Genomic DNA, 26,793 nt, shown 5'->3' with positions numbered 1-26,793 from the left:
TTCAGCCTCCTAAGTACTGGGGTTCCAGGTATGAGGCAGTGTACCTGACTCCTGATTTCTTTTGCAAAGCCTTCCTCCTCTACCTGACCATTAATGGTGGGGTTCCTCAAAAGTTAGTCTTAGGTCTTCTCACTAAATTTTTACCCCCAAGGTGTAGTCTGAAGCCCATAACTTTGTTTTTACCTATAAAAATGTCTGCCTCCATTTTAGACCTCCTTTGAGCTCTAGACCTGTTCATCCAGTTATCCAATAGCATTTATTCATTAATCTTTTCATTCAAGAAATGTATCGCTTGGCCACTGTGTTCAAGGGACTAACTGTTCTCAGCTCTGAGCATGTGGCAATGAACGAAACACAAAATCTCAGCTTTCGTGAGCTTACATGATAATGGAAGAGATAAATACTATCGTAGATCGTACTGAAGGCCCATGAGGCAGTTAAATTCAAAGAGGTATAGAAAGTATTAAACTGACATTTTGAATAGATGATGAGGGTAGGCCTCATAGGATAATCGCTCAAGCGGCTGGACTTAGGGGAGGGCATTGCGTCTGTACCGGGTTGAACTGTTCTAAGGGAAACAGGCTGAGTTAGGTTTTGGGCTAGTGTTCATTGGAGAAGAAGAGGTAGACAAGATGGACACAGCATAGAGGCATCCAGCTCTGCAGAGCAAGGGTTCATAGGCTCTGCTTCCAGTCACATAAGCCTGTTAGGATTGGGGAAACAAAATTTCATTCATTTTCCCTTTTTCTTTTTTTCTTTTCTCTGTGTTTTCTAATGACTTGTTAAAACTGAAAAATTCATTCTTAGCTCATGGTCCGTAAAGACTGTAGGCTGGACTTTTGTCCTCCTCCAGGTTGGCTGGACTTCAGTGAAGTATCCACCAGTGACCCATGACCCCTCATAGCTAATCTATTGCCAATTCCTTTTGTGTCACACAAAATATCTTTTGATTTTTCTCTGCATGAATACTGCCCTAATCTAAGCATCTGCAACCTGAAGTCTCTTTACTGAACCTCTGTTGCAACTCCCCCCATCTTCACACAAATTCAGAATGTTCTTTTAGAATCCTGCCACCCTGTGCTTAAGTGGCAGGCTTGTCTACAGACCCTTGGGTTCCTAGTTACTAGTTTACCTTCTCATTCTCCCCTCGTAGGATTTAGGTCTTACCACCCTGCTCCTTTCTTGGTCCAGCATTTGCTTACCTCTGCCTTGGTTGATCTTTGCTTGTTTCTGCACATCACTTCTCACCCCTTGTAGATTTTACCTCAAAGCCTTCAATTACTCTATCAGATACCCAGCCTGGGTTGGAGCCTTTGTGTGTGGGTGGTATACAAACAACTTAGTGGCTACAGCCAACAGAAGCTTGCCTTGAGAGCTTTCACTCTAGTGTTCTGGAACTTGTTAGCTAGATCCATTCTGAACATAATGAACCCTTACAGCACCAACTGCTTCCTCTTCAGTGGTTACATTTGTCTTTCACATTTGTCTTGTGGTTACCTGACTAATGCCTGTTTGTCACAATGAACTAATATTCCCATCACTGCCACGCTAGCAGAGAACAGAGTCCTGCCCAGGAAGAGTTACTGGAGAGATACTTTAGAATTGATGTCTTAATGAATTGATGGGTTAAAAATTTCAAGTTGGGACTGGGGAGATGGCTCAGCTGGTAAGAGTACTTTCTGTGCAAGCGCGAGGACCTGAGTTTGGATCTCTGACACCCACATAAAATCTGTGCATAGCCACACATTCATGCCACTCCAGTGCTGCTGGTGGTAGGGAGAGACAGTAGGATCAGCCAAACTAGCAGAAAAGGACAACCTCCAGGTTCAGTGAGCGGCCTTGTCTCAAGCAGATAAGGCAGAAAATTATCAAGTAGGACACCTGATGCCTTCCTCTGGCCCCTGCATGGTGCACATGGTCATGTAGACCCCCCCCACACACATATAAAGTGTAAAGTTGTGAACTTTACAGTTTGCTCCTCTGTAATACCTAAGACATAGATGTCCTTTTCATATCACTTTGCAAGCATTAATGCTTTCGTGATTCTTGATGGTTTTTTGGCTTCGTGTATTTAATCACGCCAGGTCATCTGAACCTGTCAACACAGTTAAAATATGATTTCTCCAAGTTAAAAGTAGACCGAATACCCACCTTTTAATAAGTTATTGTGTTTACCAAGAAAATTGTGTTATGTTACTCCAGCTACAATGGTGTAACAATCACAGTAGGATTTAAAACAATTTTTTAAGAGTACAATGAAAAATGAGTAAATATCAGATAAAAATAATTCTTCCTTAGAAAAAAACCTATTTTTATTATAATTGAAGGAAACAAAGATTCAAGTAAGGAAGGTCTTCCAATTGGTTAAACAATAAACCCTACTAAGTAGCTAATGCCTGGTCAGTTAATCTGTCTTCCCACCTTAGCCTCTCACCTTTTTTTTTTTTTTTTTTTTTTTTAATGTGGAGATTTTTTTGAATTCTTCATTCCAGCCTCCATGTGACCTGAAAAACAGACTGCTTTCAAATGTTACTGTGATGTTTATCTTACTGTAGCTTTTGTGATTCATCAGGTGATTCTGGGCCAGGACTGAGACAGTGGATCAAGCAGGTTCTAAACCAAGATTTAACATTCCAGCACGTAAAGATTATTTATCCAACGGCTCCCTCCAGGTACACAATGATTCATTTCACTTCTCAGTATAGTGATGGCATAAGGTGTGTGTGTTGTGTGTGTGTGTGTGTGTGTGTGTGTGCCAGCTAGATGTTTTGATGTTTAATTCTGTATATAAGATTCTTAAATTGGGGAACTTGCCCCACCTCAGGAACGCAGGAATGCGTCCTTTACTTTGAAGCTCCCCTCTTTGGCCAGTGATTGCCAGGTGAGTAACTGTCCCTCTGCGAGGCATTCCCTGCAGCTCTGGCTATACTGTGCCCCAGCCCATCGGCCCACAGTTTGCTTCCTCTGACCCTGACCCTGTCCATTTTCCAGACTCCCTCCTTCTTCTCACCCCCCCCATGGAAACTTAATCATATCCACCAATAAAATTTTTCTAATAATTTAGTTCAACCAGAGTTTATAATCCCTGGAAAAGAGTTTTGTGATTCTCTTTCCAAACTTCAAAAGATGTAGATATAATGTTAGGCTCTTTTCAGTAAAGCAGAATATAATTGTGGGACAGATTACTTAACCAATATTTAGATTATGTTTATGTATTTATATCATGTATCATCATGATAGGACTGGTGTAGATTGGAGGGCAGAAATTGCTTTCTCTAAAGAAGCATGCATTCTGTCTTTTATTGTGAGCCTGTGCTTTAAACTGGATTTGCACACTTCCACATAAGCAAAATCGTGCGCATTATACAACCTAACCTGGTTTCTCATTATCCGTTCTTGCTTTGTTTATATTATGTACTTACACAATGCTTGACTTTATTGTCTCTGTCAATTTAGTATTAACGAGGAAAAGAACCAGGACTTCAAGGAAATGAGTTAAGAATTTATTTCTCTCCTTGGTAGACTTGAGAGGTAGAACAAAAATTATAATGCAAAATAGATGATTCAAAAACAGTTACTATTTGAATGCAATTAAGTTTAGAGGTTTGGTATATATAGTCAGACCCACTGACCAATGGATGCTGTTTGTGCTGGGAGGTGACTCTCCTGGCAGTGAACTGCCAATTTGTAATTGGTTTCTAGATAGGTGGAATTCGGAGGGAATTCTTATATTTCTATGGAAATGTGAAGGATGGTGTGTTTCAGTCTACATGTAAATTGACTAAATAATAAGACTTTGAGAAACATGATTCTAAGAATTTAATATTTTTTTCTCTTGAGTTTCATGCATCATTAGTAATTGAAACATGAATTCTGGGTCTGTGTTTCTCAAACTTCAGATCAGAAGTATTTTATAGAATGAATACCCTTAATGAACCAAGTATTAATTGTGGCAGCTTACGCTGGCCTGCAGTAATGTGTTGGGAAGTGTTCCTTCCTCTCCCTCTTGAGTTTGTATTATGACTTTTTTAAAAGATGTTTAATAACATTTAGAGAAATCACCTGAACCTGAAGCTTTGTGTGAAGATATGGATAATGAATTTAATTTTTTTTATGAAACTAGGGTTTTCAGATTTTCCGGTTATTTTTGAGTTAGTGTCAGTGACTTATGTTTTTCAAGGAATTTATGTCTTTGATCTAATTTGTCAACTTCTTTGACATGAAATTTTTCATGATATTTCTTTTTAGTGCTTTAATGATTCCTGTTTATGCATTTTATTTCAGCTAACATAATAATATTTTGTCCTTCATCTTTTGAGGAGGGGTCGTGCTCTGTTTTGTCATGGGTTGCCAGTTTTGCTCATCCTTCTTAGAACCAAGTTAGGCTTTGCTTTTTTCTCTGTTTGGTTGGATTTTGGTGATGGAGTCTTACTGTGTAGTCCAGGCTGTCCTGGAACTCAGGATCCTCCTGTCTCTGCCTCCTTAGTGCTGGGATTTCAGGAGTTTAGCACTTTATAATACCCAGCTCTGTTTTCTCTCTTACGTTTAGGTTTCTGTTTCATGTCTATCTATTCATAAATTTCTTTTCCTCTCCTATTAATGTTAGAGTAATAATTTCTTTGTAACCACTACTCTAGCTGAAATAAATCTCCCTAATTTTTCTTTAGTTTTATTTATACTGGAATGGTCTTTATCACCTTCATGTTCCCAGTATTATTTGGTGTAAAAACCACCTCAAGCAGCGCTTTTATTATGGTCACAAATTTTGTGAGTTAGGAATTCAGAAAGGGCACAGTTGTGGTGACTCAATTCTCTTCTGTTGTTTTTGGGGCCTCTCCTGGGAAAGCTGGAATATTGGGTGTGGCTCAGGACTTGTCTTCTGGGGCCTGAGTCCCTCATCGGCAGGCTTACTCACATAACAGGCACTTAATGTTGGTCATTAGCTGGGACCATCCTGCTGTCTTCCCACTGTGACATGTATGTTGGACATCACCCTTTGGGGTCTTTTGAGTGTATACATGTATGTGTGTATGATGTTTGTGTTATTTCTATGTGTGCATGTGGGGCATGTGGATGCATGTGCATGTGGAGGCCAGAGGTTGAACTCACGTGTCTTCCTCCACTCTCCACCTTAATTTTTGAGACAAGAGCTTTCACTGGATCTGCCTCTCATTGGTTGGCTAGACTGGTTTGACCAGTGAGCTCCAGGGACCTGTTTATCACCCCCAGACACTCCTGGCTTTTACATGGGTGCTAGGGGTCAGGACTCAGGTCCTTATGCTTACACAGGAAGTGTTTTGCTGGTTGACCCATACCCCCAGTCCACCCTTTGGAATTTTGAGCTTTGTAGTATCATCTAGGCAGATTTCCCAGAGCTGATGTCCTCAGAGAACAAGGAAATTGTACTGTCTCCAAAGACCTAGAGTCAGTGATTTCATAGCTAACAGAGAACAGCTCAAATTCAAAGAGAGTATGGGGGCTAGAGAAATGGCCTACCTGTTAGGAGCACTGGCTGCTCTTGCAGAGATCCCAGGTTTGGTTCCCAGCACCCATATGGTGGCTAACAACCATCTATAACCCCAGATCTAGGGGATTTGACACTCTCTCTGGCCTCTGCCGGCATCGCAGACCAAACACTCATAGACATAAAATAAAAATAAATTATAATTCTGGCACATTTGTAACCAGCAAGCTATTGGAACCCTGTTGGAAATGCCCGTGAATTTAGGGTTGCTGTAGATATCTTACAGCTGCTGGTGTCTAATTTCATTTTGCTGTTACCAGCTAATGTTTCCTGCACAATTTCAGTCTTTTGATACTCACTGGGGGGTTTTATAGCCTAATACACAGTCTGTCATGGTGAGTGCTCTTGGGAATTTTTTAGGTACAGAGTTTATAAAAATATCAGTAGCTCAAGGTGGTTGACAGTATTACTTAAATTTTGTAATATGATTTTGAAAAATATAATTTTGAAAGTAATTTAAAAGTAATTTTGAAAAATACTTATTCTCAGTATTTTTAAGTGCTTACCAAAGAAAGAGTTTTTAAATCACCAGCTATGATTTTAGATCACTCCATTCCTCCTTTTAATTCCATCAGTTTAACTTAATCTGTTCTTAATCTGTGTTATGAAGTGCATGTGGGATAATTATTTTCCTTATTACTACCTACCTTTCTTTTACTAACTGGTCATTTTTAATTTCTGATAACATCCCAAAGTGTAATTTGCTCAATAATTATATAGCATGCATCAGCTTTCGTGTGCTTATTTTAATTATTTTTCATCTCTTTACCGTGTTTTTATTAGTGTACATAGTGTACCTCTGTATTTTTACTTTTAGGCTGTCTACATCGATTACATTTAACGTGTGTTTTTTATAGACACATAGATGGGCTTTGTTTATTTCTTCAACCAATCTGGCTGTTTCTGTCTTTTAAATGATTTTTTAGCCATTTACATTTAATGTAACATTGAATTTATAGGTTTGAATTTAGATCCATTGCTTTTTTTCTCCCCTATATTCTGTTTACCTCCTTTTTGAACTATTTGAACTTCTTATTCAATTTAAATTATCCATTCCTTTTCTTATTGTAGTAAGACACAATACATATTGCAAACATTTCCCCATCTTAGAGTAAATTGTACCACTTTAACTGAACCATAGAACTTCCAATTACATAGGTCACTTTTTTCTCTTCCCCCTTGTATTTATCTTATGTATTTCATCTGCATATGTTAAAAACCACCAAACAAGGTTATAATTTTTATTTTTCTATAGTTATATATACATTAAAAACATAGAGGGGAGCAGTGATCTCTTGTTTCTATAATGGTCTATCATATTTTGATTAAACTGAATTACTGTTTTGTTTATAATATTCTTTTTCCTCCACTATAAGTCAGCTATGCAAAAGTGTAGTAAGTAGAAGTCAACAACAGTTTTCTGTGCTGATTAAAATGGGAAATATAGCTGTATTTTTTCATTATGTTAATTTGACCTCTGTAATTAGAAGTAACTAATAAAGATTTTTATTTTTGTGACATGTTTTAACTGTATTTGAAATTGCTATTAGAATTTCCATTAAAAACATAACAAATATTGGCAATCCATTTATAATTGTAATGATACACTTTCTCTTGGTGATCTAAAGTTTCCAAAACTATTCAGACTCGTGTATATCTGTACTTTTTTGCTTCACCATCTTCCCACACAGTGTGGTTACTTATAATTTTCAGTAAATATATACTCTAAAGTAGGCTTAGCTACTTTTAAATTTTATTGATATTTTTACATGTTCACGTGAGGGGCACATTTGTAAGAGTGTGCACATGGAGGCCAGAGGTCAACCACAGGAGCCTTCAGTTGTTACCCACCTTGCTCATTGAGCCAGGGTTTCTCATGTCTGACTGGCCAGTGAACCCCAGCGATCCACCTGTCTTCACATCCTCAGAGCTGGAGTTACAAGTGGGCTCCACCATACCTGGCTTTATTACATGGACTCTGGAGATGGAACTCAGCCTATGAGCCACTTCCCCAGGCCAAGTGAAGTCCTTTTTGCTTAGGCATAGTAAACTGTGGATTTATGAAACACATCAGGAGACTGCCGGTCAGGACTACTAACAACAGTTATTTTCTGAAAATAATTTGCGTCTGGTAAGCTTTTTAACTGGTATATTTAAATATTGCTTAAAACTTGTTTTATTGGAACTGTGGTTTCTTCTTTAAGCAACAAAAGAAATTATGTTAGGTCTTTTATATGTAGAAGTCAAAACTTCAAAGGTCAGATAAAGTAATTTTATATACTCTGCTGTTTCTTACTGAAATAAACCACACTAAAGTGGCAGATGATTATTGATATCATCCAGCAAATGATAATGTAGCACCCACTGTGCGTCAGGTTTTGTTCTTGACTGTGGAAGTGATAGGTTTTGCCTTTGGGGAGTTCATCTACAGACTAAATATAAAAGGGAAAATATTATACTTTCAAATAATGCTGAATATGAGACAGTTGAGTAAGGTATTGAGACGGAGTCTATGTTGCAGAGTAGAGGGGCCATGGGAGTCAGTGAAACTGCTCTGAGGAGGGGACATCTGCGCTGTGACCATCAGTGGGAGCTCACATGCAGAAAAATGGGAAGAGTATTCCAGGCAGACAGAGATCCAACGCAAAGCTTCACAGTCACTATGGAGCTGCTCCAGTGTGACTGTCCCAGATCATGCTGGGGACGTCAGGACACTAGGACAAAGCGGATAACCAGAACCAGAACCAGACTGTTATCTCATAGGTTGATATGATCTCTTAATTTTTAGGGGCACACAGATCAAAACAAAACTGGTTATTAAGTGGAATGTCTTCTTATTTTTTTAAAAAAATGAACTTTGGACATTTCTTCTAGTCTAATAGTTTACCAGTGTGGAATGGGTTGATTGATTGATTGATTTAGGAGTGCACAGATGTTCTTTGCTGAACATAGTTGTTTACTATGGTAATGTCTGAGCTGTTTTACACCAGCTAATAAAGTGATTTATTTGAGGAAGAAAGTGAATGAATATAACACGTGTGCCAGGTTTTTTAGCTGTTTAAAAAACAATCTTTTATGCTTTATTTAAAGGTTATTCTAACATCTTAGGAGATTTATGTACTTTTGATTTTTTTTTAGCAAAAATGTTTGAAAGTCTTTGTGTCCCATTAAATTATCCTGATTACTCCTTTTGAACAGAAAATTTTAATTTTCTTAGAGAAACAAGGGACCAAAAAGCTCCAGATGAGTAAATTGGGATTTATGTTGGGGTCTTACCTCTGTGGAGCATCTATCTAAAGTCATTAAGTGAGGCATTGCCAAAGGGAAAATAGTTAAGTCAGTATCATTTTTTTTCCATTAATGGCTGCGTTCCCAGAATGATTCACATTTTAGCCTATGATGTCATCCTTATTTAAGTGCTTAGACAGACAAATAAACACTTAGAGAAACATCAGAGGCAATTGGAAGTGGGGAGAAGTGCCTCGACAAGCTAGCCATCTGATTGAACGTAGAGCGGGTGTTGTATGTCCACTCTTGAGTAATCCCTTCACTGTGATTTCAGTGACAGTTTAAATGCAGCTTGGGTGTTGATCTTGTCTGATATAGACTGTGAGGAAAGCACCTGCTTTCCTGTGCAGTGGACTTGGAAGAAGTTTGCCTTATGTGTCAGGGACCCCACCTGTCTATGAAAGGTGCCTTTCTCCCTCCTTCCCTCTCTTCTCCTCTTCCATACAGTTACCTGTTCGTATTGAATAAATGAATTTGAACCCTTAAGTCACACTATATATGAAAAAGTTCCCTCTAAATTTAAGGCGTGAAAGTAAAAATGCAACAAAGCCATAAGATAACTAGAAGGCTGTATGTAAAAACCTATGGGTTAGGAAAAAGTTCTTCAATCCAGAAAACTGGAAATTTAAGCATTGAATGAAGACGTATCAAATGTAAAGTCTTTTATCTGGTAAAAGGGATATTTTGTATGCATGCCGATATGCAAGAAATAAATTTGGGATAAAGATACTTGAACACAAAAGACAAATATTTGCTAATACTATACAAGCATTCTAAATTAACAAGAAAAAATCAAACCCCAATAGAAGAAATAGCAAATGTCATCAGTCATTATTTTCATTTCTTTGAAATTTTAGAATAGGCCAAATTAGTCAATACTGATAGAAACACTCAGTGGTGGTCTGTGAATTGCCTATAAGGGGTCAGATGGAGTTTCTGAGCCAAGGGATTGCTCTGTGTGGTTGTAAGACGGTGGTTGCATTGTTAAGATTATTATATATACATACATATATATGAATACTCTTATACATGTTAGACCTCAATAAATTTGATTTTAAAATTTCAGTCAATACATTTAAATGTTGACACTTTAAACTCCATTAGCTCTAGTTCCTTCTTTGTGGTAAAACCATAACTTTTTGGCCTTTATGGAAACAACTTAGAAACATGTATTACAATAGAAATTGTACCATTTAATCCAGCAATCCCAATTCTTGATCTCTGTTCCATAGGGATAATAGTCCCACTACATAAAAACATGCATGTTCTTATTGGCTAGAATCTGGGTTCTAAATGAATGTGCATCCGTGGGAGAGAGGGTAATACAATTGGAAAACACCTTCATCCTAGAGGATAGAATAACCATGTGAATCTGTTGGAGAGGAATGTAGGCTGGTGGGGGAGGGAATGGGAGACGGACAGAACTGCATAGTGTACATGTATGAGATTATGAACAAGCAACGTCGACTGATGGAAGAAGAAGGAAAGACAGGTGAGGATGTCGGACGGGTGTCCGTGCCATGCTGAAGGAAAAGAACCTGACACACGTAACAAAGGCAGGTGGGCGTTTTTCAGCTTTGAAAGGTAATCTTGCTCCAGAGGGAAAAAAAGGTCTGTAAGGTTATTTTTTTAGCATATGTGTAAAGAGTATTGAGAGAGATATTTCCTGATCATTAACTGTTCACCTAATATGGAGAATAAGATTCGTAAGGGAACAAATGAAGAGATCAGTGAAAATTAAAGATTTATGTTTCAGTAGCTAACAGTATATATGTATATATAATACCACAGCTTTCAGGTTTTTATAGGTATACACGGTCGAGAACACCCAGTGTTTATGCACAGACAGAAACACTCAGCATATGCACTAAACATTTAGAAAGCTTGTTGCAAAGTGATATTTAGCGCATGATTCTGTGTGGGAGTCAGCAGAAGCTCCTCTGCGGGATTTTTGTTAGATTTGAGTCAGAGCACCTTTCTCGTTTTAAGGTCTTTCAGCTCCTCCAGAAAACTTTCCAAATTTAGTCTCTTGACTCTCAGCCTCCCAAATTGAATATTCCCTTATTTTCGAGTAGCCTATCAAAATGGAAAAACAGTGGCGAGCACCACCCATTGGCTTGAAGGTCCCCATGATGAGCACAAGCTTTTTCAGGTTGCTGGCTGTACTGCAGTTCACCTGGGCTTTTCAGTGGAGATGCAGAAAGTGTGTTTAGATCTCAGCTGGGGTCTGTAGCCTCACGCTTCACTTCTTTAAGCTACACGTTTCATGCTTTGACCTCCCTGGCTTTGGAGACTTACATGCTCAGTTGAATCTGAGATGGCAGTGTAGAAGGGGTGTGGATGTATATGCCCATGTCTGTGTGCTCAAGGAGAAAGCGATTGGTTTAGATCCTTCCAGTCACGATGGGTCTTTTGTTACTGGCCAGCTTTGCTATGGCATGCTTACATATAAAGCAAACCATGTTTTCAAAAATTAAGAAAAATAGAGCTTGCCCAGTGATAGGTAGCATCTCTGGTCCGACTCCCTGTCCCTTACCTTGGGCAGCCCTTCTCCCATGTTTTTTCAATGGGATCCCCTGCACTTCTTTGTGGTACCCTGAAGTGTCTCCAGGATTTTCTTCATTCCCCTTTGATTTACCTCTGCCAACACAGAACCTGAGCACAGAACCCCTTAACCGCATTGTAATTGTTAAAATGGTATTTGTAACACTCAGATAACATACATGTATATTATATATTAAATTAGCATTGTGCTGCAGAGCTTTGATATAGATAAATGGGCTAAGATTCATAGCACTGTAATTGTCCTACCTCCTAAAAATAAAAGTTCAAGGGACAGGTGAGATGACTCAGAGAGCAGGGCATGACACCAAGCCTGAAGACCCTGGTTTTATCCCTGGAACCCACGTGGTGGGAGGAGAGAACTGACTCTTGGAAGTTGTGCTCTGACCTCCACACAGCATGGGTTGTGCCTCTCATTCATTCATAGATAGACAGACAGACAGACAGACAGACAGACAGACAGATAGATAGATGATAGAATAGAATATGATAGATCAGATTAGTAGATAGATGATAGATAGATAGATGATAGATAGATGATCGATAGATAGATAGATAGATAGATAGATAGATAGATGATAGATAGATAGATAGATAGATAGACCTCTCCCCAACAGATAAACTCTCCCAAATAGATAAGTAGACAGATAGACCGATCTCTCCCCAATAGATAGATTGATAAGCCTCTCCCAGATTAATAACTATAAAAACTAGACAAGTAAAGATGATGAGTCGACTTTAGTATATGTTAATAGAGTAAATATGACTTGATGTAATATGCATGGGGCATTTCTCCTATGAATTCTTTAGCATACAACTCAGAAAAAAAATAATCAGTTTAGTACAGTAATCTTTAAGAAATTAAAGCAGCCATTCTAATATTCTTTCCTCTCTTTTGCTTTTGTTTGTTTTAAACAGGCCATACACTCCTTTGAAGGGAGGAATCTCCAATGTGTGGTTTGACAGATTCAAGATTTCTAATGACTGCCCAGAGCACCTTGAATCAATTGATGTCATGTGTCAAGTGCTCACTGGATTGATTGATGATGAAGTTAGAAGCGGCATCCAGAAGAACAGAATTTTAATAGGTGAGGCCTTAAACATTGGTGGCATGAATTTTTTAATTTGTGTAATTACATGCATCAGATTTTTATTTTGCAGCATTCCATAGAAGTACTTGCATATTGTTTGACCCATTCACAATTTTAGACAAACTACATAGTAAGATTTTCAAAACTATGAGAGTTGTAAGCAACAGCTCCTGAAACCTTCCTTGATTCTCTTTTTCAATAGCCATTTATCTTGCCTCATCTGTTTTTTGGGACAAAGTATTTCTTTATAACCAAGACTGCCCTCACACTCCTGATTCTCCTTCCTCTACCTCCCATGTGCTGAGTTATAGGCCTGTACTACCATGCCCCGGGTATTTTGCCATTTTTAATGACAGCTAAAATTCTCCTAGTTTTATTTTTTACTAATATTATTCATTTCAATTTAAAAATATTTTTATTTAGCAGTGCTGATGTCTGAGCATTGAACTACTCTTGTATATCGATTGCAATGTCAAATTTGTGACAATTAAATCTTCTAAATGAACAGTAGGACATTTTGTTAAACTTGTCTTAGTGAGTCGTGTTCCGAAGGTCATATAAGAACTTTATGTAAGCTCTTTAGTAAATACTTTTTCTATACTCATCAGATACACAACCTAACAAAATTTCCCGAATAAATACAGTAATATATAGAAAAGTGAAATGAGATGCACAGAATGTGAATTGATATAGGACATTTCGGTGAAAGTTGCATTTGCAAATGTAACCGATCTGTAATAGCTGTATTGGATGATGAAGTTAGAAAGCAAATTAAATATCTCCACAATGTGCCAAATCACAACAAAACACATGCCGAATCTTTTAGAGACTGGGTTTGAGTACCTTACTACTACCCATGTCCTCGGTTGTCCACTGAGGTTCTGAACTGTTGGGTGAGTCATTGTAGCATAGTGTGGTGAATGGGTCCATTCTGTCTGCTCACCTTCCATTTCCACTGTAGTTGTTAAGAGCCTGTAGCCTCCAGTCCAGCACATCCCTCACCTGCGTGATCCTCATTCTCCTTACTTTTGTCTTAGCCTGTGTTGCTATGGTTAGCATAGACGTGCAGCCCCACTAGAGATGTGCACAGAGCATTGTGGGAGACCCCAGAAGAGCAGGGGATGGGGCCCCAGCTCAGCCCAGAAGCTTAGGAAATGGAAGACAGCACCAGGCACAGTGTAAACCACAGGTCTACAAGGGGAATGGTCATGTATTATTCCTTTTAAATTTTCCCCTGAGGATCTATCCTAAGGCCTGGAGCAGAGTACATGCTCAGAAAATCTATAATGAACAGTATGGCCTAATCAGTAAACTGGTGACTTAAGTGACCACAGATGACAGGACCGTAGAGAAAGAGGCTGTTAGAGGCTGATGGGAAGATGGCGGCAGCGCTTGAGGGATATGAATTGCTAGAATTTTAGCAGTTGCAGTGTGTAGGTGTAGGGCATGAGACACATGGTGAAGTAAAAGCAGGTAAAGGAGCACCTATTGTTTTGGTCTGCCTGGCGTGAGCTGCCACAGAGTTAAGTATCTCTCTGACTGGGAAGGCCTTCTGACTATTAACCCCAAAGTACAAGACAGTAGAGCTCGGCGGGGTAGTGGTAACACCAGCGTGTCCAGGACTGAAGGCCACTCTTAGCTCAGCCATCACATATCTCCACACATCCTGCACAGCACAGGTAATAGAACTTGTCTGTTTTGTAGGGGGATGATGCTTGTGTTTGGCTCATTCTAGGCTCTTAGCAAATCTTGTTCTGTCCCCTCTTGACCCTATTCTGTAGGTATAGAGTCTTGTATTTAATTAGAACTTTGCTTTGGGGAATTCATCCAAAAGGAGGAAAAGTTGTAGATGAGAAACCAGTTCTTGAATTTGTCACTTAAGATAATGGAGCCTGAAGGAGTATGGTGACAGAAGGACAGGATGGATGAGGATGAGCACTGCAATGAGATCTTTGTGAGAACCGTGAGGAGTGCTGTGAATCCTGTTCAGGTGGATGCGTGTTGAAGAGCTCGGCACCAGACACGATGCCCCTTGTTTCTTGCCAGGTTCGGGTGGACGCATGTTGAAGCGCTTGGCACCAGATGCTGACGCCCCTTGTTTCTTACCAGGCTTCTTCCCACAAGTCTCCAGATCTGATACTCTGTCTATATCATTTTTCGGTGTTATGGAGACAGTGGACTTTGTTAGGGCTGGATAACCAGTGAGCATTTTTAATCTAGGTTTACTCCATGTAAAAATCCATGGTTGGGGCTGGAGAGATAGCTCAGCAGTTAAGATCACTGGCTGTTCTTGCAGAAGACCTGGGTTCAAATCCCAGCACCCACATGGCAGCTAACAACTGTCCATAACTCCAGTCCCAGGAGTCCGACAGCCTCTTCTGACCCCCACAGGCATTGCATGACACGGGTGCACTTATCTACCTGCAGACAATACACACATACACATAAAATAAAAATAATAAATAAAATTAATTAAAAAAAAAAATCCATGGTTATGGGGGCTGGAGTAATGGTTCAGTGGTTAAGAACACTGGTTGTTCTTGCAGAGGACCCAGGCTTAGTTCCCAGCACCCATGTGGTGGCTAACAACCATCCATAACTTCAGCTCCAGGGGATCCAATGCTCTGTGCCTGACGCTGGTGCGCTTCCATACATGCAGGCAGTACATTCATACACAAAAATAAAATAAAGCACGCTTTAAATCCCAGCACGTGGGAGACAAAGGCAGATGGATCTCTGTGAGTTCGAGACCGGCCTGATTTACACAACGAGTTTCAGGCCAGCTGGGGCTACAGGAAGATCCCGTCTCTAAAAGATAAATAAACAAACAAACAAACAAACAAACAAATAAATAAATAAATAAATAAATAAATAAAAATGTAAAAGTCTATGATTTAATTAATTAATTTAAAGCCCATGATTCTTCCATTAAACTGAATCTTTTAAAGATTTCTTAATACTTTTGAAAAGCCTTCCACAGTAGAATTATACAGTATCTGTCCCTACCACCTGTGTTAGAATGTCTTCCTTACATCTGCATTGACTAAGCCAGGCATGCACATTTTTGCTAAGGATAAGTTTAAACAGGTAATGGTGACTAGTTTTAATTTGCATTTCATTTTCTCTCCTCCCAGTTATATTTTAGTTTCCCACTAAAGGCTTCACTTCCAACAGAATCTATTAGATCTAATGTTTTTTCTACAATTTATTTTTATATTTAATATTTTGTTCATCCGGAATTTAGTTTCTTTTTCTACCATTACAATGATTGTTTAAATTATTTCCTGTAGCAGCAAAAGAAATGTTAAAGATTATCTTATGTGTAATTCTAAGCCACTTAGTCACCAAGTCAGCATTTTATCCAGGTTCCTTCCACTGTATCGGAAAAAGATGTGTTTGTGGAAGGGTTATAGATTCTCTTCTGCAGTTATAAAATTTGAAATTTATAATGAATCCATAACAATATATAGAAAAGTGTGAGTAAAAAATCTAAAATTGAGAAAGAAAAGGTATGTCTTTAGAATTGTCAGATGAGCCAGGTAACTTCAGTGAAATGTCTTTCCCACCTTGAGAGACAAAGAGAGATCACAGAAATGTAGCTACAGCCCTGTTGGTCCCTGTTAATTATCTAGTTCATTTTTTGACCAGCTGGTAAAAGTAAGTCTTTTGTAAGAGCGCTATGTAGAGGATGCATGTCTCATAAGATGCACATCATTCTTGACTTCTTGTACTTGGAAAAAATCAAGCTGTATCAGCCCCCTCTGTGTGCTGGATTCTTCCCGTACATTAGTCATTTATGCAGGAAGCATGTGCCAATGTACCTCCACATGAAGGCTTTGTTGTAGGTGTTTGAACTGCTGATCTAGCTGAAATCTCTCCTATATTCAAAAGGTACAGAGGTGATTCAAAATTATTTGTACCTGCAGCCTCTGAGCCAAGAACACCCCAGTGGCAAACACACTAGCACAGCTGACAGCACGTAGCACAGGGAAGAACTCAGCTCTGCGCTTAGACTCCTGACTTCCCTTTTGTAGGTGTACCGGTCTCCATAAGTTCTGTGTCCTGGATGGTAGTTGGATGTCCCTGCCATGTGGAGCTCAGATAGTCAAATGTGCCAGTTTATAATGAAATACTTAGAAATGTATCCAGCTCTTACTGCTTGAAAGTTATCAAAACAAATAGTTGTAAGAAGGTAGAAAACTCTAAGATTTGAGAGGAATAATATGAAGGTAGTAGGTAAAAAATCGTTCTCCTCACTCTGTGTGGTGGTCATTAGGGCCTCGATTTAACATCAGATGATTTGTGTTACTAGCAGCATGCATGTCTCAGATTACAATTGTAACCTTTGAAACTTTGTAAAGAACTAATCTAGATTTGATGCACATGACAGCCTGTTCTTTCTGTGTTTAATTTGGAATGGTGCTGTTCTATTCTTAAACTCAGTGTTAGAAACAGATCTTTGTATTGACTATGCTCTGTCACCTTTTCCAGGGAGTCTGTCTTAGGATGAAATGATATTTACACTAAATGTTATTGTAAGTTGTTGATAACAGTGCTGCAGTATTAATGCCTCAGGAAGTCTAATGGGGATGGAGCAGGCATTTCAGAAAGCTTAGACACACTGTACATGGAGGGCTGATGAGTATGCAGGTTAGACCGTCATGTATGAGGCTGATAAATGTGCAGGTCAGATCACTGTGCTGTGAAGAGCTGATGAATAGGCAAGTTAGAACATTGTGCTGTGGAGGGCGCATGAATGGGTAGGTTAGATCACTGTGCTGTGGAGAGCTGATGAATGTGCAGGTTAGACCAGCAGGAAGGTAGATGTACTGGAGGAGTGCACTCATGCAGCATTGAACAACACACCAGGGTTTAAGAATGCAGGAACAGAATTGTACTAAAGAAAATTACAGTTCACTGTGCAGTAGGCTATGAAAAGTCTTCATTTTCCAAGTTTTATATAAAGAACACGCAGTTTTATTAATAGAAAATATTAATGCACTTCTGTTACGAAGAACAAAGGTCAAAGTTTCACTGTGCATGCCAGAATGATACACAGAGCAGTCAGTGACAAATATCCCGCAAGTGTTCCCCGGGGATATTTGTGGATCCTCACATGGTACATTCAGAACATGAGAAAATGTTTAATTTATTAAATGTTTTTCATACCTATGAGTCTATGAATGACATGATAAACAGAAGCACATGCATGGCATTGCTCACTATTAAACTACTTTCTGAAAGTTGTCTGGATAGTCTGGCAGAGCAGGGTTAAATCCTGTACTACGAAACCATCAGCAGCATGAATTAGTGCCGTCCTCCTCTGGTATGTACTGCAGGTGCCCTGTACGTAAAATATAAGCATAGTTCATAGCCAGCATGCTCTCTTGAGTGATACAGTCTGCTTTAAAACTTCATCTCCTTCTATGGTTTTGGTAAAGATGAGAAATCAAAATGGGGCGAGGTTCCGGTGTACATTGTTGCCACTCAGAAAGCCTAGAGGATGACGAGGCTCATAGTCAATGCTCGCTTAGCAACAATAGCTTTTACATGGCCGTTATATGTCAGTCTTAGTTTAGATAGTGTTTAAATCATAAAACTCTCTTTCATATGCATCTCTGTTGTCTGAACCTTGCAACAAGCAACTTGGGATATGATTGATCATTCCACAAAGAAAGGAACTGAAATTCAGAGATTATTGATGACCATAGGTGGAACCTAGAACTCAGTCCCTCCATGGAGACCAGAACTTCCTACCATGATCAGCATCCATTTATGACCACTAGGTGGTGATAACTTGTTAAGGGAAAATATTGATATAATTTAGGTTTAATTTTGATCTGGGATGTACAGAATCTGACAGTGATATGAACAATTGATCAGAATGTTGATTATATGAGCATATTGTCCGGATTTTGTAGGAGGGAAGAGCAAGTGCTTATGGGACCACACTGAAGTTATGTGGATGACCTAATACCCATCATGAAGGGAACAGTTAAAGCAATGATGGTCTGTTCATAAAATTCAATATTACACAACTATTAAATACAGCATCCATACATAGAAGACTCCCAGTGAGTGCATATCCATTTTGAAACGGTAGATTTTAACTTCTTATATATGTTTTGGAATTCTGTGGAAAGACTTCCCAATCAGGAATACGCATAACAAAGAGGAAGATATAATGTAGAAAGAAAGTGTTAAAATCAATATTAAAAGTATATTACATTTAGGTTCTAAGAATGCAAACGGCCGATTTTCATTATTTGTTCCTCTATGGAGGAAATACTTTAGAGGATGTGGATATATTAAAATATTGATGTTATAATAAGATTTAAAATAAAAATGAAAAATGAAGGGGCGGCTGGATTTCCCAAGATGAAGCCTAGCACCACCTTCTGGTTACCTATTCCTGAAGCACGCTGGGAGCTGGCATTTAGCATGATGACATTCTTCCTTTAATTGTGTGTGTGTGTGTATGTGTGTGTGTGTGTGCGCGCGCGCGTGTTTATTAGTTAAACCACTCATGATTCTTTGAACAGATATTCAGATCTCAAAGGCTTGGTTTGGACTCATCCCTACAGTTTTCTATAGAAAAGTATAAACATTTTGTGCATCTTATAAATTTTGTAGGAGTAGAAATACACAAATAAGCAGTTAATCTGAATTTGGATATTCCCAAATCTTTTGAGCATTTATCACACTTAAGTTTGAACAGTAATTAGAATATTATATCAATGAAATGGAAGAACTGAAATTTGGGGTGGTAGCAGATTTTATTATTTTTAAGATCTTGTTCACTTGATAAGCAAACTCTGTTTTTTGCCCCCTGAGGAATATGCTTTGAGATAGAGTGTGTTAATTTTCCTAGTATAGATTTTTTTAATAGATTGTTTCTGTTTTATTTTATATAAAGAGTTCATAAAGCCAACTTTATTATTTTTAACATGTTTTATTCAGCTTGTTAATCTTAAGAGTATGTTAAATTGTTACCTCTTAACATTTTAAATGCTTCACCAGCAACTATAAACGTCTATTACAGCCATTACCTACAATGGATTTACTATTTTCTATTTACTTACTGAATACTATATACCATGTATTGGAGTTTAGACTCCAAAATGGAAAACTGAATCAAATAACTGGTCCTTTGTGTTCACTTTTCTTCTTTTAGGAAAAACACACAAAGTTCCTTTTCACAGTAGTGTCCCATGCTGAGGATGACTGTCAGTCAGTTAGAGAGGAGCTCTGGATTACCTCACAGATTGTAAATGAGTAAAGGACTTGCATTAAATCTTAAAATAGTAAGACTTCAGTAGGAACTTTTTCTTCATTGTAATGTATGAAACACGTGGGGTTAAATGTTTACACAATACCTTTGTGTGTATTCATAAAAGCACTTCGTGGGTGGGCAAATGTCTTCTTTTTCTCTTTTCTCTTCCTTCCCTCCCTCCCTCCCTTCTTTCTCTCTTTCTTTCTTTCTTCCTCTCTTTCTTTTTTTTCTTTTCTGTCAGGCTAGTCCCATCAAGGGCCGCTGAAACCACATAAAATCACTAGATTTTTTTTTTTTATTCAATAAAAATGAAATGTTGGAAGGCACTTGCTATAATACAATTTTTGGGTTTTATAATCAAACCTATTTTGGCCTGTAAGTCTATGTTACTTACACTTTATCTTCTATGACCTTTATCTTAGCCTCATAATTATCTTTTTATGAGCTGTTTGCTGTAGAGGAATTGAGTTTTCATACCTGTTTGCACTGGCACAACTCAGGTCCTCAGTGTTCAGCATAGATGCCACCGAGGCATGTGGCCCCGTAGCTTCAAGTTTAAGCTCCTTCATAATTAAATAAAATTAAAATTTACTTTCTCTGTCACATGAATTGTACTGTAGATAATCATGAGCAAAGTTGAAGTTGAGCAGAAATATAATTTAAGCTCTTAAACTTCCCGGCAAAAGCATAGAGGCAGGCGGGTCCCTTTATATCATGACCACATGTTCTCTTACCCATTATACTTAGTTTTGAGTTACTTACCACAACACCCGTGATTATCAAACATCTAATTTTATGCCATAAGACCACTTAAATTAGACATGTGATGAGATTTTGTAGTGGGTCTGGGATTGAGTCTCAAATATTTTTGAGAAGCCAAATTAGAATGCTTGGGCAGGAGCATGCCAATCATCCAGTCCAGACTGCCTTTTCTAGATGGGGTCCTTGTTACATAGTTCCAGTTGACCTCAAACTCACACTTCTCCAACTTTTCCCCCGAGCACTAAGATGACATGTATGTGCCACCACATCCCACTAAGAATACAAGTTTGTGCCACCACGTCCCGACTTCAATGCTAGACAGTTTTTTAAAGCTTTGCTATCATATCAAATTAAATTTGCAGAAAGCGCAATTTCCTGCTGATATATTTGTCTCTTGCAGAGGTACCATCTTCAAACTCCAGTTTACATTAGCTTCATTTGTCCAGTGGCTCTTTAGGAAGCTCCTGCTGTGTGCCTAGCCCTGTCTAAGCATAGGGAGATCTTCAGTCTCAGGTGAATGGCAAGTCCTTGTGCTCTTCACTGAGAACTTTACTAAAGTGTCAGGAGCAGTAGTGACTACTACACATAGTGCCTGGTTGTACCTTTATGTTTAATAAAGATCCACTTAATCAGTTCCATCAAGAAATTAAATGCTAGGAAAAGTTCCTAGTATGATTGACTAGGATTCCTTCTGTGAGAGAATATTGCCTTGCTACAGAGAAACTGTGAGATCCAGGTACGGCTTTAATTATTGCCAACATGGTGAGCTAGCTCCTTCCCCTCCTTCTCGGCCTCACACTTCGTCCAAATCCCAGCTCTCACATTCTGTCTTTTTTGTCTTTCTCTGTCATAAGTGCACACATGCACACACAGAGCCATTGTTAGAGGCTTAGTTTATGGTTCACGTTGTGTTCACCTATACAGTTTGGCAATACAAATGGGTAAGGAACAGAGGAAGAGGTGAAGGAGGTGAACACTTTCCAGATGGATCTGTGAACTTTTGGGAAAGCCGCAATTGTGTTCTGAGAGATGTTGACTCATTCCTAAGCTACAAATGGGTTTCTGTATTTATTCTAATTGTAAACTTGGAACGCCTTTGAAGATTCCAGTTTTAGAGCTGATTGTCACACGTATTTGAATGCTTGACGGGAACCTTTGAGATCATCTACTCTAACTCTGTAATCTTGCTACAAGGTAAGTCCTAGATATTAATTCATTTACACAGACATTCAGGCAAGATGCCTCAGAGGCAGAGCTCAAAGTGAGGTGCCCATGTTTTTAGACTTGTCTTCTTTCTATCAATTTTAAGCTAGAAAATACTGTTTATGTCTTCATAGTAATGAAAGAGCTTTGGAAATTATTCCTTTTATCATATTATATGTAGTTTCTAAAATGTCAGTTCTAACAGACTTGTTTGGGTTGTTTGTTTTTGACATGGGGTCTCATGTGATCCAGGCTGGACTTAAACTCCTGTTCCTCCTGCCTTCATCTCCTATGTGCTGGGATTACAGGAGTGTGCCACCACATCTAGCTTCAATTATATGCCACCCTGTGCCAGGAGCTGTACTCGCACTGGGCATGTGAAGATGAGGCTGGTTCTTGCACACGTATAAAAGGAGGGCAGAGACGCTGCTCAGCGGCATGAGCAGGCCACCGAACTGTTGGCTGGAGAGTCATTTCTAACCCCTGAGGGTTTCAAAATCTAGAGAATGACAATGTATTCAGTAAATCAAAATGAGAATTTTGCCTCACACCCACATGATAGTTGCAGTGTAGAGAAACTTCAGAAGAAAGACTTCTGTAAATAGAACTACAGCAAAATAATAATAAAATAATGAAGCTTAGAATTTCTTCTGCATCTGTGGTGAATGTTTAAGTACCAGATATACTCATCTGGTCTGTGGTGAGCTCCTCCTATGCAAATGGGACACGTCCAAGATTTATTTTTGCACAAATTCACAGGTAAGATAGCCTGTTAGCTTTTATGTCCCAGTAAATTTGACATGCTATTGTAAGATATCCATGTCCCCTCTCCCCCTATCAAGCTCATTCCTGAGCCCAACTTAGATGCATCTGCATCTGAGGGTTGGGGCGGGTCTGATGAGAGATCCTTTAAAATGGTTCCTGTCCAAGATGGGCCACTGCTGCAGATGATTATTTCTTATTGGAATGTTGAAAATTGTAGGTGTAGAAACTTAACTGGACATGGTTATTATTTACAAATTATGCCCTTTTAAAAAAGAAATTTTAACTTTGTAGTCTGCTGATCCTCTTTCATATATTTGTATCCTGGGCCCTAATTAATAACAACTGCCTTCCCCAAGAGGAAGAAATCATTTTTTAATTGAAGTCAAAGGATGAGAGAAAGCACATTAATCTCTGTTGTAAGAGATCTGGATTCCCAAAGTCCTTACTCTGTATCTAAAATTAAGAGTAAAACTTTGAACAGGTCACCCAATCTCCTTGGGCCTCCGAACACTTTTATGTATAAAGAAGGATCTTGTAGGAAATTCAAATGGATGGTCTCTGAAGGCTTGACTTTTTACTCTGCTAAGTGAAGTAAGCCAGTAGGCTGGAAATGAGATCTGAATTGTGTACCAAAGTGTACTTTTCAAATTTCTGCAATATATGTGGCCACATGGTTTACTTTCCTTAAATATTTTTATAAAATATAAATGATGCCTTTAACTCTTCTTCAAGGCTACGATGCCACACCACACCGAGTCTCTGACCTCTGGCCAGGTGTGGTGCTGGCAGCTTCTCCGCTGTGTCCCAGCATGCCATCTCTAATCTGTGATGACATGTTTCCTCATCAGAGGGCCCCTCATTAAGAGGGTCTACATATACTTTAATATGCATATTTCCAGTGACTAACACAGTATTCTGCACATAAGGACAGTAAAACTCAGGAGTCTGAGGCAGAATGATCATGAGTCCAAGACCTGCCTGGGTTATATAGGAAGACCCTGTCACAACAAACCAAGGGCTGGAGAGATAGCTTAGCCCTGGAGCACTTAAAGATTGTTAAGTAAAGAAATGTTTTCCATATAGGCAGGTTCGTTTATTCTGTCCTGTCAATTTTCAAAATATCATAATCTAAAAATGCTCACTGTGTTAGTTATTTTTTGTTGTTGTTGCTGTAAACACCATAACAAAGGCAATTTATAAAAGGAAGAGTTTATTGAGCTTAGGTTCCAGGGAGATTAGAGTCCATCGTCATGGGCAGGCATGGCAGGAGGCAGGTGGAGCAGACAGCTGAGCACTCACAGCATCAAGTAGGCACAGGGAGCAGAGAGAGCCACTGGACGTGGGGTGGGCCTATGAACTCTGGAAGGCGCCCTCAGTGACTGCTTCCTTCCAGAAAAGCCACACCTTCTGAACCTCCAAAAAACACCACCGACTGGGGCCAAGTGTTCAAATACTTGGAACATATGGGGGACATTTCTTCCTAAGCGCCATACTCACCATTTTATCATCATTCCAAATTCAGAGCTGACTAGGCATCCTTTACGTGACGGACCCTAGAAACTCAGGACCTTGCGGAGCTCATGGTTCAGCAGAGGAGACAGGCAGGGGCATGGCGCTGACTGCACTTGTGGTGAAGGTTACTGTAAGTGAAAACTAAACAGACAGACAGAAGTTTAAATCACATTTGTACTATGACTCATATTTTGACTTATGATAAATATTTTTTCTTGGCAAACGTGATTTCTTTCTTAAGTCCGGCTCCTTTTATAACATCTCTTTACCAGTGATGTCATAGATTATTACTCACAGCAGGATTTGGTCTGTGAGACCTGAAGGAGACTAAATTTCTTTTGAGCACTACACCTCTTTCATGTCTCCCAGTGTTTTTCCAATGTTTGTCAAGATTAGCACACACCTCTCATTCTGAAATACCACGTACATTCTGCCCTTTCATTTAAGTGTGTTTTGCTTCTTTCAGGAGGATTTTCTATGGGAGGATGCATGGCAATGCATTTAGCATATAGAAATCACCAAGATCTGGCAGGAGTATTTGCTCTCTCTAGTTTCCTGAATAAAGCATCTGTTGTTTACCAGGTAAGTTCCAGATTTAAGAAGCAACACACAAAACGATGTGGAGCTCAGATTTATTGAAACTAAAGTCTCTAATTAAGCAGTAAAAAGTATGAACAGTTCATCAACCCTGGATTCATGGCTAAACAAATCTTGTTGATTCCAGGCAGTCCTTAATGTTCAGGAAGTGCTCCATGAAAATAGTTACAGAGAAACGATGTGTATGTTCACTGTATATGTGTCTATGTGTGTCTACATCCTTTATACAAACTAAAAGTGTGGATGACTACTACAGTTAGATTCGCTCATCATAAGCTACTCCCAGAATCATTCAGAAGGCTAATACCTGCTTCCCAGCAATCTTCTAGTTTATGCAGATTATATCATAATAGATTACATCATAATAGATTACATCATAGCACCACAGCCCCATCACAAGAACAAGTAGAAGTGAGAAAACAAAATAAAAATAAGTCAGAACCCCGCGGTCCCTGTGGGTGGGCCTGGGCTGTGTTCTTCTCCCTCGTGCTCTCTGTCATGAGAGTCTGCCTTCATGCACCACTGGGTTTCTTGAGGAAATGCTTTGTCCACCTGTGAGAGAACCTTCATGGAGGAAGTGCAGGCCACACCCCGCACAGCCCTCAGCAGCCTACAGGGAGGCCTGTCCAGGCCATCAGTGCGGTCTTCACACTGTAGCACATCAGCATCCTCTTCTTGACCGAAAGGAGCTTCAGGAGAACCCGCCTTTTCCTCTCCAATCGCCTGGGTGGACCTTTCGCATCTTTCTCCCCAGGCACTTCAGGAAGGTGACAGCATGCTTCCTGAGTTATTCCAGTGCCATGGCGTGGTGGACAACTTAGTTCTTCATTCTTGGGGTGAGGAGACAAACTCGACTTTGAAATCTCTCGGAGTGAGCACCACGTTCCATAGTCTTCCGGGAGTTTATCACGAGCTCAACAAGACTGAGCTAGAAAAACTGAAGTCATGGGTTCTTACAAAGCTGCCGGGAGAGATTGAAACACACAATGAGTGAATTGTGACTGACATATGGGTAATTTATCTTACATTTTCTTTTTTATTTGATTTTCATAACATTTAAGCTTATATAAATGGCAATGTATGGCATTTGTTTTTCCACTCAAAAATTGTTTTGCAAGTCATCCATGTCACACATGCCAGTAGTTCATTTATTGTTGCTGAATAATATTCCAATGTATGGATGGACTGCATATGTGTATCCCATTCACCATGGACTTGGGTGGCTTCCAACGTGGGGCTATCATAAACAAAGCTGTTTTGAATATGTAAACATCTCTGCCTAATTCCTTGTCCTCACAGTGGAATGACTGGGTAACTGTGGCATAGGTAAGTATGGAACTTTGCCAGAAACAGCCTGTTTCCCGCTGTGCTTTTCAGTCAGCAGCAGTGTGCTCCAGTTGTCCGGTCGTTGGCTAGGACTCAGTCTAGGTAGTCCTTCATTTTGCTGGTTCTGGTAGGTGCGTGGTGGTATTAACGTGGTTTGATTTTCATCTCAGTGCCAATGATGTGAATCAATCTTATGTGCTCTTAAAAAGCACCAACTCTCGGTGTGAAGAAAACGTTTTCTGGAGTATGTTCACATCCTTGTCAAAAGTCAGCTGACTCCTCTCAATCTGATTCTGATTCTCTTTGGGAAAGTGATTTTTTTACTACCAAATTATAACAACAAATAAAATAGTAAGGAAAAATTTACTGAACTTTGTATTTTTTACTTTATTATTATTTGGGGATGTTTTATTTTCATTTTGGTATGTTTTTGAGATAGGGTCTATCTCCATTTAGCCCCAACTAGCCTAGAACTCACAATGTAGATTAGGCTGGACTTGATCTCATAGAGATCTGCCTGCCTCTGCCTCCCAAGTGCTGGGATGAAAGGTGTGTGTCTGACCCTATTATTTTTTTATGTGTATGAGTGTTTTGCCTGCAAGTGTATAAGCATACCACATGCATGCAGACCAACAGAGGCCACAAGAGGGCATCAGATCCATGGAGTTAGAGACAGTTGATAGCTGCCATATTGGTGCTTGGAAATGAACTTGGGTCATCTCCAAGAGCAGCCAGTGCTCAACTGCTGAGCCATCTCTCCAGCCCCCAACTTATGTATTTATTAACTACTGAAATGCCTATTTACATAAAGAGTAATATGATCTTATTAAAGGTAAAATTAGTTTAGATGAATATCTGTGCATTGTTTTTCAGATAAGCTATTAAATAGT

At 39.2% G+C, this 26,793-nt stretch overlaps 1 protein-coding gene across 2 annotated transcripts in view; it reads left to right on the top strand.

Moving 5' to 3' along the window:
* Positions 1 to 26,274, top strand: part of Lyplal1 (lysophospholipase like 1) — a 28,432-nt gene extending 2,158 nt beyond the window's left edge. For both annotated transcript variants that reach the window (XM_008826803.3, XM_029560465.1), the window contains exons 2-5: positions 2,573 to 2,672; positions 12,293 to 12,462; positions 24,447 to 24,562; positions 25,332 to 26,274. In XM_008826803.3, coding sequence (XP_008825025.1) covers positions 2,573 to 2,672; positions 12,293 to 12,462; positions 24,447 to 24,562; positions 25,332 to 25,571 — 626 coding nt within the window. In that variant the 3' untranslated portion in view covers positions 25,572 to 26,274. The remainder of the gene's footprint in view (positions 1 to 2,572; positions 2,673 to 12,292; positions 12,463 to 24,446; positions 24,563 to 25,331) is intronic.
* Positions 26,275 to 26,793: the final 519 nt, after the last annotated feature.

The sequence above is a fragment of the Nannospalax galili genome, unplaced genomic scaffold (genome assembly GCF_000622305.1).
Source record: "Nannospalax galili isolate Female #2095 unplaced genomic scaffold, S.galili_v1.0 scaffold592, whole genome shotgun sequence".
Taxonomy (NCBI): domain Eukaryota; kingdom Metazoa; phylum Chordata; class Mammalia; order Rodentia; family Spalacidae; genus Nannospalax; species Nannospalax galili.
Note: the sequence above shows the minus strand (reverse complement) of the source record. Positions and strands in the feature narration are given on the sequence as shown.